Consider the following 13,820-nt stretch of genomic DNA (forward strand, 5'->3'; position numbering starts at 1 on the left):
TTTCTGGTTTGGAAAAAAAGGACCAAGATCTATTCTAGATTTAATAATAATGAACAAATGCATAGGAAAAGAAGTTCAGGATGCTTGGACTACACCAGATCTACCCTCAACTACATCAGAGGAACTGGATATGTGCTGTAGATCTTCAAGGTGCATATCTCAATTGTAAAGAAACATTGAAAGTTTCTACATCTTGTAGTAGGCTCCAAGAATCTCCAATACAAAGTCCTTCCTTGGAGAGTCCATCCGCAGAAGAAACTCTAAAACATTTTCAGATGTGTCAAATCCTTTTTTGAGTCTTTCTTTAGGGCAATTTAAAAAAAATCATTACCCATCCAGGCACACAACGCACTATCGGAGCAATCCTGAATACCTAATCTGAAAAAGTGTTTCTTTCGGAGGAGAGACTATCCTCTAATCTGATTGTTTCTCATTCTATTGAAAACTCATCGTCCTAAGGCACGACAGAAATGCTCTCTACTCTGACCAGTGGCATCTTGTATCTTCCTGCTTCCTCATGCTAGACTTCACATGAGACCTTTGTAGCAATGTCTGGAGGATCAGTGGAACCATGCAGCTCGGAACAGAGACTGACTCTCACAATCTGCAGTTCAGGCTCTCCTAGGGTGAACCAGCTCAAACAATAAATGGAGGAGATATCATTCCATCATGATTTGAGATGTCGTCGGTGATGTCACTGAAACTGTGATGTAATATGTGAGGTCATAAGCCGTGCATTGAGGGGCGCGAGTTATAGTTAGCTCATTAACTATAACGGCTGGATTTCACTGGTTTTGTACGAGTGAATCCTGAGCCTAACTATAACGCCGCTGTAACCATTGTTTTTTTCAGTGGATAAAAAAAATATATATATTTGTGCAAAGGTTTTCAGGCGCTGTTGAAACCAATAGGTGGTACAAAAGGGGGTGGTAATGGACGGAGCATCAGAACCAATCAAACACTCACACCCAGTCAACAGATCTGGGTTTGATCCATCACCGTTCTTTAGCCCACTCTGCCACCCCAGTTCAGACATGGCCATATGCAAATCAATCTGACCCTGTGCCTCATGGGAACAGTCCAGCCCGAACTGCCAAGCCATGCCTTCCCTGGACCGGAAACAAGCTTCCTAGGACCGGTTTCTGGCATTTCAGCCGTCTTCAGCCAGGCTTGCTTGAATCCAGTGGCAAAGTGAGCAAGGGACTCACGTCTGAGCATACCCTGCCAACTTATGGCGAACAAAGCGGTACAAAAGGGGGTGGTAATGGACGGAGCATCAGAACCAATCAAACACTCACACCCAGTCAACAGATCTGGGTTTGATCCATCACCGTTCTTTAGCCCACTCTGCCACCCCAGTTCAGACATGGCCATATGCAAATCAATCTGACCCTGTGCCTCATGGGAACAGTCCAGCCCGAACTGCCAAGCCATGCCTTCCCTGGACCGGAAACAAGCTTCCTAGGACCGGTTTCTGGCATTTCAGCCGTCTTCAGCCAGGCTTGCTTGAATCCAGTGGCAAAGTGAGCAAGGGACTCACGTCTGAGCATACCCTGCCAACTTATGGCGAACAAAGCATTCCGTCCATCATTTGTTTGTTGAAACCAATAGGTGGGCACATGGATTTCCCATTTGGACTACCATTAGTCCCTATTTTCACATTCCGCAGTTGATTTTGGTAAAAGTGGGTATATACAAGTGAAAGTACAGTACCGGGGTGGGGGGGGGGGGGGTTGTATGTATGTGTGTATACATGTACACATACACACACACATATTCTGATGGATACATCTGCCAGTGGATTCCTCACCTTGTGAATATCCCCTGCGCCAGCATTCCACGGAACTTTTTTCCCCAGCTCTCTACGCCAACGTGGACGTCATAATGCTTCGGCTCCGCTCGCGGCTCCCTATGACGTCACCGGAGCCATAAGAGAGCCACGTCAGCGTGATGACGCCAGTTCTCTTTTTTACGCGCCATCGACGCGTAATGGTTTTCCAGCACTCTCCTGCTACTTTGTAGTCTTGTAGTGGTTATTGTTTCTAGATTCACCAGGTCTTCACCGAGGAAGTCTGGATTCAAACCTTGTAGGGAATGTGGGGGCCACATGTCAATGACTAACCCCCATGAGGATTGTTTGTGGTGTCTTTCTTCTGACCACGACGTGGAGGACTGTTCCAGCTGCAGAAAAATGAACCCCAAGGCCCTGAAGGCGAGAGAGGCCAAACTCTTCATGGCCCAAGCAAAGAAGGAAAGAAGAGGTAGGAAGAAGCAGAAATCGAGGCCGGAGTCGTCGACTTCGCACTCTTCGAAGTCGAAGAAACACAAGAAGAGGAAGCATAGCTCTCGGCGCCGGTGTTCGAGGAGTAAAACTTCGCGATCGCCTCGACGTCGAAGTAAGGATGTTGTATATCCATCTCCTAGGAGGTCTCCAGAGAGGTCGCCTTCACCGAAGCAGTCTCCGGCGCAGTCTCCGGCGCAGTCACCGGCGCCAGTGGAGTCTTCTGCTTCTGACGCTGAGCAGGAACAAGAGAGCTTTCTCCAGGACCAGCTTATCCTGCGGCGCCTGGTGAGGACACTTGGGCTCTGGTTCCGGGTAATCCTCGACCGGATTCGGAATCAATCCCTTATCCGCAGTTCCCGGCGCCGGGTGCGGATTCAGCGCATTTCCTTAATGCGATGTATGGGATTTTTCATCGGACTGCCTTCCCATCTGGCGCACCATCTGGTCCCGTGGGTCCTATGGTATACACCTTGGGAGTGCCGCAGCATTATGCTCGGGCCCCGTTTATGCCCGTTTTGCCGATGGCTCCTTTGTGGCAGTTTCCGGCACGGTCTGGTGATCCATCTCGACTTCGGCTGGAGCGGCCTTCTTCGGAGTCTTCCTCGACGCCATTGCCGACTCCTTCGGCGCAGACTCCACGTTCGGTTCCACTGACTCCGCGTACGGCGCCGCCGATGCCGGTTCCGCGGATCCGTTCAAGGAGAGAGGCCCAGAGAGTCTTGGAAGAGGAGCGTTCTAGGGAGGAAGTGGCAGAAGGTGAGATGGACGCATCTTCTGAAGGCATTCAGGATGCTAGTGGCCTTGATACCACTCCGGAGTGCGAGCATTCTTCGACCAGGTCTTCGCCACCACAAGAATTGGCCCCCTATCACTCAGTTATCAAGAAGGCCGCAGAGTTGCTGGACTTGCAGTTACCCTCGGCTGAATATAAGCCAAACCTCCTGACCGAAGTCCTGCATTCACCGACTTCGAATGTTGAACCCTTGTTGCCTTTTAATGAGGCTATCTTAGAGCCTGTAATGGATGTCTGGCGTAAGCCACTCTCTTCGCCTGCAGTCTCCAGACAGGTGGTAAGGAGGTATAGGGTAGCTCCGGGAGAGCCAAGCTTTCTTTCTTCCCACCCTTCTCCAGAAAGCCTTGTGGTGCAAGCTTCATGTTCGAAGCATTCTTCAGGCGCCTTCCCTCAGACTCCTGCGGATAGGGATTCAAAAAAGACTGATCAAGCTGCCAGAAAGGTCTTTTCTTCAGGGAGCATGGCGCTTAAATCGACTAATGCCACTTGTTTACAAGGGCGCTATGTTCATGCACTGATGGACTCTACGAAATTATTAGCCCCTAAGCTGCCAGAAGGAGAGAGAGCTTCTTTTATGGAGGTGGTCACTGACACTCAGGCTGCTGCAAGGCAGGTAATTCAGTCGGGACTGGACACGGCTGATTCTTTGGCAAGGATAATGGGGTCTTCGATAGCCACTAGGAGGCAAGCGTGGCTTCGTTCTTCTGGCTTCTCTACTGATGTTCAAGCCACTTTGGTAGACTTGCCTTTTGATGGTGAAAAACTTTTTGTCGAAGGCTGATTCTGCCTTGCAAAGATTTAAAGATAGTGTTACGGTGAAATCTTTGGGGCTTCAGACTCCTGCTAAGGGATTTGGTCTTAGGAAATTTAGAGGCTTTGGGAGATCCTCTTTTCGTTCCTTCCGGCAACCTCGGCAGCAGCAGCAACAGCAGCAGCAGAATCCCCTCTATAGGTCGTATAGAGGAAGGCAAAGGGGACGAAGAGGTTCTGGCCGCAACCCATCTTCATCTTCTGCCTCTTCTGCACCCAATGAAGCTTCAGGGAAGAAGCCCTAGATCCCCCATCCTAGATTGTGAGACCTGTGGGCGGTCGGGTGTCCCACTTTGTGTGAGGTTGGAAATATGTTACGACCGACCTTTGGGTTTTAAACCTCGTGGAGACTGGGTACGCCCTTCCCTTTCGGGAGTTTCCTCCCCCTTACCCTCCTTGCCAGGGTTTTTGCTCGGAAGACCATCTGCTTCTTCTGCAGAAGGAGGTTCTGACTTTGTTGCAAAAAGGTGCGATAGAGGTGGTTCCGAAGCAGGAAAGGGGTCAGGGATGCTACTCCCGGTATTTCCTGATTCCCAAGAAGGACGGCAGATTGCGTCCAATCCTGGACCTCAGTCTTGAATTTTTTCCTGAAACAGGAGAAATTCAAGATGCTGACCCTTGCACAGGTTCTTCAAGCGTTGCAGCAAGGAGACTGGATTTTGTCGATCGACTTGCAGGATGCGTATTTCCATATCCCAATGCTGAAGTCGCACAGGAAGTATCTCTGTTTTACGGTTGGGTCGCAACACTACCAGTTTGCGGTCCTCCCATTTGGTCTTACTACCGCACATCTAGTCTTCACGAAGGTGATGGCAGTGGTGGCTGCTCATCTCAGAAGGTCGGGGATTCCAGTTTTTCCATACCTGGACGACTGGCTTCTGAAAGCGAAGTCCCCGGAGATGGTGCAGAATCTTCTGCAGGTAACATCTCGGCTGTTATTCGACTTGGGTTTTTCAGTCAATGTGCCCAAATCTCACCTGGTGCCCTCTCAACGCAACCTGTTCATAGGGGCGGTACGGGACACTACTTTGTGTTGAGCATTTCCTCCTCCTCAAAGAATTCTCGACATTCAGGAGATGATTCCTTTATTCCAAAATGGAGCGGTTGTTCCAGTTCTGAAGGTCCTTCGTCTGCTCGGTCTGTTCGCCTCTTGCATTCTGTTGGTCAATCATGCACGCTGGCACATGAGGGCCCTCCAGTGGTGCCTCCGCAGGCAGTGGTATCAGCACAAGGGAGATCTCAGGGAGTCTGTGGGGATCTCCAGAGAAGCTGCAGTGGATCTGTCTTGGTGGAGCGTGGAGGGCAATCTGTCTCAAGGAAAGCCCTTTCATCTACCTCCATCGGTGGCCACAGTGATAACGGATGCATCCACTTTAGGGTGGGGTGCGCATCTGGGGGATCTGGAAATCAAAGGTCTTTGGTCTCCAGAGGAAAGGTTGCGTCACATCAACCTTCTGGAATTGCGGGCGATTCGTTTGGCGCTCAAGGCCTTCCTCCCTTCCCTTCGCGGTCAGTCGGTTCAAGTCCTGACGGACAACACTACCGCGATGTGGTATGTCAACAAGCAGGGAGGAGTAGGGTCGTTTCGTCTCTGCAGGGAGGCGTTACGACTTTGGTCCTGGGTTCAGGATCATCGGATTTGCTTGAAGGCAAATCATCTGGCCGGGGTGCTAAACGTTCGTGCGGACAGTCTCAGTCGGCAGTTCTCCGCCGACCACGAGTGGAGGCTTCATCCGGAGGTGGTTCGTCACGTCTTTCGGACGTGGGGAACTCCTCGGATGGACCTGTTTGCCACCCGCAAGAACGAGCATTGCCCGTCATTCTGCAGTCTCCAGTTTACGATGCAGGGTGCGTTGGGGGACTCGTTTCAGTTGAGTTGGGGCTCACAACTCCTTTACGCGTTTCCTCCCATACCTTTGATTCCTCGGGTTCTGAGGAAGATTCGCCAAGACCGGGCCCAAGTTATTTTGGTCACCCCGGATTGGCCAAGAAGGGTGTGGTACACAGATCTTCTCCACCTCTCCTCGTGCCCTCCGCTCAGTCTCCCTCCGAGGGCAGACCTCCTCTCGCAGTCGGAGGGGCCGGTTCTACACCCCCACCTCCAGAGCTTACACCTTCATGCCTGGAGATTGAACAGGGCAACCTGAATTCCTTCTCTCTCCCGCCTGATGTGGTGGATGTTATTTTATCGGCCAGGCGACACTCCACCAAGTCCATTTACTCCTACAGGTGGTCTAAGTTTGTAAAATGGTGTGGGGAGAGATCCATTGACCCTTTAAAGGCCCATCTTTCCAATGTGCTTCAGTTTGCTCTTTCCTTGGCTCAGCAGGGCTGTGCTGTGGCCACGGTTAAGGGCTATCTATCGGCCTTATCGGCTTTTCTGTGTCTTCCAGATCAGCCGTCTTTATTTAAATCTCCTATTGTTTTAAGATTTATCAAAGGCCTTACTAATAGGTTCCCACCTACTCCTTTTGTAATGCCACAGTGGGACCTTAATCTTGTCTTAACTTTCTTGATGGGGTCCCCTTTTGAGCCCCTTCATAGTTGCCCTTTGAGGCTGTTGTCTTTTAAGACTGTCTTTCTTGTAGCCATAACCTCGGCAAGAAGGGTGAGTGAGCTTCAAGCTTAGTTCAAACCCCCCGTTTTTATCCTTGCATGCTGAAAGGATGGTGCTCAGGACCAGAGCTGCTTTCCTACCTAAGGTAGTTACTCCCTTTCATCTGGGGCAGTCTATTACTCTCCCTGTTTTTTATCCACCTCCTCATCCCTCCAAGGAGGAGGAAAGACTTCATCGTCTGGACCCAAAAAGAGCTGTGAGTTTTTACTTGGACACAACGAAAGACTTTCGTTTGGACGATCAGCTCTTCGTGGGCTGTGTTGGACATTCTAAAGGAAAAGCTGTGCACAAGCGCACTCTGTCCAGATGGATCATCCTGGCCATCAAGATCTGCTACGCCCTGGCTGGTAAGGTAACTCCTGAGGGTATTAGAGCTCATTCAACTAGAGCAAAGTCTTCTACCTCTGCTTTGGCCAGGGGTGTTCCTGTCGCAGACATTTGTAAAGCAGCGACTTGGGCCTCCCTCCATACCTTCGCAAAGCATTATTGCTTAGACTCTGAGATGAGGAGGGAGGGCCACTTCGCGCGCTCTGTCTTGCAAGACTTTTTGGTATAGGAAGGTGGACACCCTCCTCCGGGAGTGGGACTGCTGTGGGAATCTATTCACAAGGTGAGGAATCCACTGGCAGATGTATCCATCAGAAGAACAAGTTACTTCCCTTCGGTAACGCTTTTTCTGGTGGATACAGTATCTGCCTGTGGATTCCTCACTGGCCCACCCGCCTCCCCGTTGTCCACCTTTTGTATACCTTAACCCCTTCCATGCTGCGCAAATTCCGCCGCTGTGCTGACTGTTTCTTGCGCGGGCGTGGTCATGACGGAACGGTTCCGTCATGAGCACAGCTCAACCGTGGCTCATGACGGATCCGTTCCGTCATGAGCACCGAAGGGGTTAAAGGATGCCTTGTTTGACATGTTGTTTTATCTGGTACACTTTTAGGAAATGCTTTTGTTCCTTAGCTTTCCTTTTTTATGTATGTACTATGTATATTTGTTCGAATGTTGTATTCTGTGTATACTTTGAATCTGTTGTCGGTCCACCTGTTCGCCTCGGAGACACAGAAAAAATGGGTGGAACTGACGTCATCACGCCGACGTGGCTCTCTTATGGCTCCGGTGATGTCATACGGAGTCGCGAGTGGAGCTGAAGCATTATGACGTCCACGTCGGCATAGAGAGCTGGGGAAAAAAGTTCAGTGGAATGCTGGCGCAGGGGATATTCACAAGGTGAGAAATCCACAGGCAGATACTGTATCCACCAGAAAAAGCGTTACCGAAGGTAAGTAACTTGTTCTACACACACACACACACACACACACACACACACACACCGTCCCCCTCCCACCACCACGTACTGTACTTTCACTTGTATATACCCACTATATATACATACAAATGCTTCTGGGGCACGCATTAAGTTTTTTTTAAAAAAACAGTGCAATTGCCTAAATAAGTGAAGCTATTTTGTCTGCGTTTACATGTTCACTTTAAGCAGAATTTAACCATTACTGTGCTGCAGTATGCAAGACTGCAGAACTGCATTTTGTGTCAATTTATGCCTATTCTGTAAGTTCCCTATTTGAAACAAACATTAGCATACTGTGCCTCATTTACCATGCTTCTAAGTATGCCTCTATCAATGGTCACTAAATGTATTGCAGTCATAAAGTATACATTTTGTAATGCAACTTGCCTTCAAACTATTTAAGGATATAATCTGTCAGATCGTGGTTGAGCGTATTTTATATGGCCGATCATCAGTAAGTCTGCTTTACTCTCAGACAAGGATTTTCTAATAAGTTGTAAATTGGGTGGATAATAAGCTGGCACATCCTGCAATTGCAACAGTAATCAACTTTCCACTCACACCAGTGCCTTCTCGCGCTACTTTACTCTCTATGTACAGCATGTTATCTTACAACACATGCTTTAAGCTGAAGATGGCACTTGTAGATTGAAATGTGCCCCCCCACCCCCCCCCCCCGAGGTTGCAGGTATGCCCCGTGCTCATTCGGCACTCATTATCACGTTTATTACATATTGCAATATCAAAATTCAACTTTCTCAACAAAAAGCTGCCTATGCATCGGAGAATAAGCCATGTTGGTTTTTTCACTTGGACACTACCATGTCCGCTCTCGGATTTGTTCAACTTAAACAAAAATGACTGTGTGCCAACTTCTAGATGCAGGACATATGCATAGCCTGTGAATATTAACCTCTTCAGTGCCCATGACGAGATAGTCTCGTCATGGAGCACGGTTGCGCTGTGCCCATGACGAGACTATCTCGTCATGAACCCCACCCACTAGTGCAACGCCCGGCACAGGAGGGGGAAAGGGCGTGGCACTGAAGGGGTTAAACACATCAAGCAGCAGATAGTTGTTTTTCTACCAGGTGAGTAATATTTCCTTATGGGACCATTTTTAAGCCACTACACTGATACTTATTGCAGGCACGAATATAAAGCATTTTTTATACTAGTAATCACTGCCTTGCTTACAGTTAATTAACTACAAGCGCCACAGGTAGATAAGTTCATAATTCAGCAAGACAAAGTCTCGAGCACACTTCCACAATTCCTTCCAAAGGTGGTACGACCTTTTCTCCTTTATCAAATCACTGAACTTACAATGATCTTTCAAACTCCTTTAAGCATGGTAGAAAGTACTCTGGACTCGATGTCAGACAAGCTCCCTTGTATTCATGGATAGGCTAGGAAAAGACATTTGTGTATGACCAACGTTATTTGTCTATCGCCCGCACACCTTAAAAAAACCATCTCAAAAGTGGGCATGGCATCATTGGTATGCAGTGCATTCCGAATTGCAATGCACATGCAAACTATTCTCAGACTTTCTGCATTCTCAATCCTAATGTTGACATTCATGCTAGAAAAGAAGCACAAGTTGTCCGTTTTAATTCCATTACCTCAGTTCACTCTACTTTCTACCTCTTCTTTGAGTATACAGGTACTGCTTTTAAATCTGTGCAACATGCTCTACCACACCTGCTGCAAACTGAAAATATTCCACGTAACCAACGTTTTGCAGCTTGTCTTGTGGATTCACGTAAGCCACCAACCTCTCCTTTGGATTGACTTTAGAGTGCTTCCTAGATTTGGCTTACTTAACACTTCATCTTTTACTTAACGTGCACAAGTACACACCAATTACGCATGGGAAAAATACTATGATCTTGGGTGGTCTGTGTGCTGCAGTATTGTGGATTTCAGCAATATGATCACAAGTCACTTTAAAGGGAAATTTTAATCTTTAAGTGAACTTACAGTATTCCTACCCACCACTAGTTGGTAGGATAGTGTACAGTATGCGATCTACAGAACAAGCTAAAAAAAAGTTGCGTAGGAATAGCTTTTTCCTGTTTTTGTTTCAACTAACAGATCTTTGTGATGAAAAGTTGTACAAGTTCTGCCCCCCCTTTTTTTTTTTGTCCCAAACAAATGAGCTCCCAAAGTCTGATAACATGACATTAAAATTTGGTGCATTTTCTGGTGGGGGGGAGGGGGAGTTGTGTCACCTTATATTGTGCACTTTTGTGTAGATGAAGTGAATAGTACTGTGAACATAGAAAATTGTTGGCGCTGTCTTAAGAAAATGAGTTCAAACACTAGATTTCATAAACTTGTGAGCAAGATGGATATAGCCTCATTCACTGTTCAATCTAGAACGTTTTTGCTTTCTCACCTTTCTCTGACGCACCTTTGTAAATGTCTTGATCTGATATTAAAGAATTTCTTGATTAAGCAAGACTATGAAGATGATCATTTAAAAAACCTTTTACTTTGTTTTTAGAAAACGAAGGGGAGCCTTTAACTCCAAGCAGCTGCTGTATCTTGAAAAATACAGACCCAAGATGCGGCTGCGCTTTAAGGATACCAACGGACACTGCTGCCTTCAGTAGCTGATAGAACTGCGGTGGGGCTGGATTTAGCTTTTTGATGCTGAGCCTGCAAATGTGAATTTGGAGTTCTGCGACATAAACCGATTGGAAGAAGTTGTGCTGCTCATGAAATATCAGTGATGCGCTCATAAAAGGAAACCTCTTAACAAAAAAATAAAGTTATTAAAATCACACTTTATTGAAAGTTTTTCTCCTCCTGGAGAAAAAAGGTTTCGATACCATCGTGTGTTGTAAACGTCTTTTCAAGACTGGGCCTCTTTACAATTTCTGCAAGGAGATCCTTGCAGTGTCGGGCTGTGCAAAGGTTTTCATACTCTGCTGAAACCAATAGGTGGGCACATGGATTTCCTGTTGGGACTACTTTTATTCCCTATTTTCACATTCAGCGGTTGCTTCTGGTATAAGTGGGCATATAGAAATGAAAGTACAGTACCTGCTGTATATGTGCAGTGTGGCAGCCTTAAGCCTAATTAACGAGGCATCTTCCGTAGAATTGTAGTGCACTTTGTCCTATGTCTGTCTTCAGATGCGTTTGGACTGTGCTATGGGCAAGATGTTCTCAGCAGCGTAATTTAACTGCTGCTTTCTTGCAAATTTGTGAAATGACTAGACCTTTTTATTTCATGTTATTGTATGCTCACTTTCAGCCAAGGTAAAACAGTTATACACCACTTTAAATGCAAATTCTTGCCTCCCATTTTGCACAGGATTTCTAGGCCGATCCATGTTTTTATGCTGGTCACTTTAAAGAGCACTGTGAGGAAAAGGTTTACCTTATGCGCTATGTATAGTTTACTCGCAGAATGCCAGTCATGGGGATAAAGCCAAACACATTCTTGGCGGCTTACTTATCTTTTAAGCACAAAGATTGATAGATGCAACTTAACTTTCGGGATCGAAAATTGAGTTTAAATGGTGCCAAACACCTTTGTGATTGGTCCCATATTTTGATCCAAGCTCTTGCGTGTGTTTAAGATGTTGAAAAAGCTGACTTGCTTCAAGGCTGGATGTCAGCAGAAATATTAATGCTTCAGGCCAAGGATCGCAATTGAGCCACCCCAAATCTGAAAGCTGTGTACGAGTTTTCTAGAGATTTGTATAAGGGGCTTTCTATGGCTAGGTGGGTAAAATTCTGCCACCATCCCCCTAGTTATTAGGTTGATTTTGGGGACGTAACGTTCCTCTTAGCCATTCATTTGAGCCATTCTCATCTCCTTTTCTTTTTGTTTGCTTTGGATAGGAGGCCTAATGCCTGGTCATGAACAGGACCGGTGTAGCTCATATTGCCTAGGAGCCAGATGCGCAGATATTTATCTCGTACTTTGCAGCATCCATCTGTGCTCTGGCTCTTCGCCATACGTGATTGCATCACTTCACTTTGGTGGCACACGATGTTACTGTGTTGACGCACCCTTCGATGCAGAAACCTAGGTTCTCTGATCTGTAAACCATTATGCCAACTTCCATCCCCGTTTCTCATCATACCTCAAACACTGCTGATATCATGTACTTGATGACAAAATATAAAATTTTCAGAAAAGTAATCATGCATTTCAAAGTAATTGTATCTGTTCTTTTTTAAATTAAGATGCATTATTGATAATGGTACTCCCTCAAACAATGCCATGAATACACCTCAGTGTACAAAGATTTTCACTACCTAAAGTGGTGATGAAAAAGTGAGGCCTTTTACCTGAATGTTGGCTCAGGTGCTTCTAATTCAGGACTACAGTTTTAAGGACATGTAGTCTGATTTTATGCCTGCATTTAGCACCAGCGTTTTGGTATCTTTCCAACAAAAATTGTGTCTTTCTAGCAGTATATCAGTACTGTTGTATGGATGTCCATCTTGCATATAAAAGATGTCCCTCACTCAAACTATCTCAGCATGGAAACTGACACATTAGACAGCCAAAACTTGCCAGGCCTATTGACCGCTCTTATTATTATTGCTTTAGCTGTAAAGCATGCTGGCATTCCAAATCTTTTTGAGCCAGTTCTTGAATGGTATGTTCCCTGCATTCCCAGAATCTAGCAAGTTCCCTTTACCTGCGGGGGGTAATTGATGCTAAATATCTTAATAGCAGAGACGAGTACAGTGTCCGTTTTTTTTAATCCATGTGGAGGCACTTGCTAGCTGGACTGATTAAAAGCAAACCTAAAACATCTGAGGTTGTTTTTGAGTGGGCATGTGTGGAGAGGTAACATCTCTTAGAAGATGAACACAGAGATTGTAATTAGTCCCCCCTTCCCCATGGCTTTTTTAAAACACTTCAAAAAAGAAAAACCTAGCCATTTTAGAGGCTGGTGGGGCCAGTTTAACAGCTATTCATTTTTCAACTTCTAACTGAATCTGTTAGCATTTGCAAAACTGGGACACATCTAATGCCTTTTTGAATTAAGGACTCATGTAATTGTAAGTGGCTGTCTAATTCTGTCTGGTGTCTTTTACTGGGATATTTTCACTCACAAACTAACATTAATAAAATTGGTTCTGAGAACTGGACTTTTGTTGCTTTTTGCAAAATTCAAATATATATTTTTTTAATGGGATTAAAAAGTAGACCTCAAAACCTGAAGCCATTAGGGGTAGAATGACCTGAATGAGCAGTGCTGCTTGAAATTCACAAACGAAATAGCAAACACTCCCCATGGCAGTTTAAATAATGCAAATAAAGTATTTTACACATTCTAGTGTCTGTGTAGTTATTCTGTCTGTGCCTTATTTGTAACAGAGTGGCTGTGAATGTGAGCATTCAGATTCTGTTGGTGAGAAGAATAGTTGTTAGATAAGTTTGCTTTCAATACATATCTAGGTGTATCACTGCATATTTCTGTTCATAGCTAAAGAACTCTGGGGATGGTGGACTTGCATTACTTGATGCCCCACAACCCGTCAGTTGGGCTAAAGGAATTGTTTTCACTGATCATTGCCAGAGTAAAGCGGTGTGCAGTAGCTTGTCCTTATCTTTGCTCTGAATTGAGAATCCTGGTCTAGACTATCAGATGTGGGTTGAGAGGTAGTTTAATTTGAGGAATCCGTTGTTGATTTGCCAGTAACCATTTGAAGTTATTGAAACTTAACTCAGTGACAAAGCTATCTGGGAGGTCCGTTACAATAATTTGGTATTCTTACAAAGCAAGAGGTAAATGTTGCTAAAATGCTACATAGTAACAACTATAGTCTTACTTGTCTCTTAGGCTTCTATGGAGTGGCCTATTTTCCTCCCAAATTTGGAATCTGCTTGGTACAAGTTGTCATGCTCTGTATCTGATGGCATGGAAAGAGTCAAGCAACAAAACTCATCTTGGCACACAAGCGAGGCACTTGTATATGGCTCCACTCCATCATTTTAAGGATGGTACATAGCCTGTGAGGAGCCACACAGCCT

General features: G+C 45.9%; 1 protein-coding gene across 11 annotated transcripts in view; it reads left to right on the forward strand.

The window, feature by feature from the left end:
- PTP4A2 (protein tyrosine phosphatase 4A2) overlaps positions 1–13,122 on the forward strand; it is a 216,412-nt gene extending 203,290 nt beyond the window's left edge. For 6 of the 11 annotated variants that reach the window (XM_085648463.1, XM_085648461.1, XM_085648464.1 and 3 more), the window contains one exon: positions 10,320–13,122. In XM_085648463.1, the coding sequence (XP_085504589.1) occupies positions 10,320–10,428 (109 nt within the window). In that variant the 3' untranslated portion in view covers positions 10,429–13,122. Of the gene's footprint in view, positions 1–9,469; positions 9,576–10,319 lie in introns of all 11 variants that reach the window. The other 5 variants (XM_085648460.1, XM_085648459.1, XM_085648458.1 and 2 more) reach the window with 2 other exon arrangements.
- The last annotated feature ends 698 nt before the right edge of the window (positions 13,123–13,820 follow it).

This window comes from Triturus cristatus, chromosome 3_2 (assembly GCF_964204655.1).
Source record: "Triturus cristatus chromosome 3_2, aTriCri1.1, whole genome shotgun sequence".
Lineage (NCBI taxonomy): Eukaryota > Metazoa > Chordata > Amphibia > Caudata > Salamandridae > Triturus > Triturus cristatus.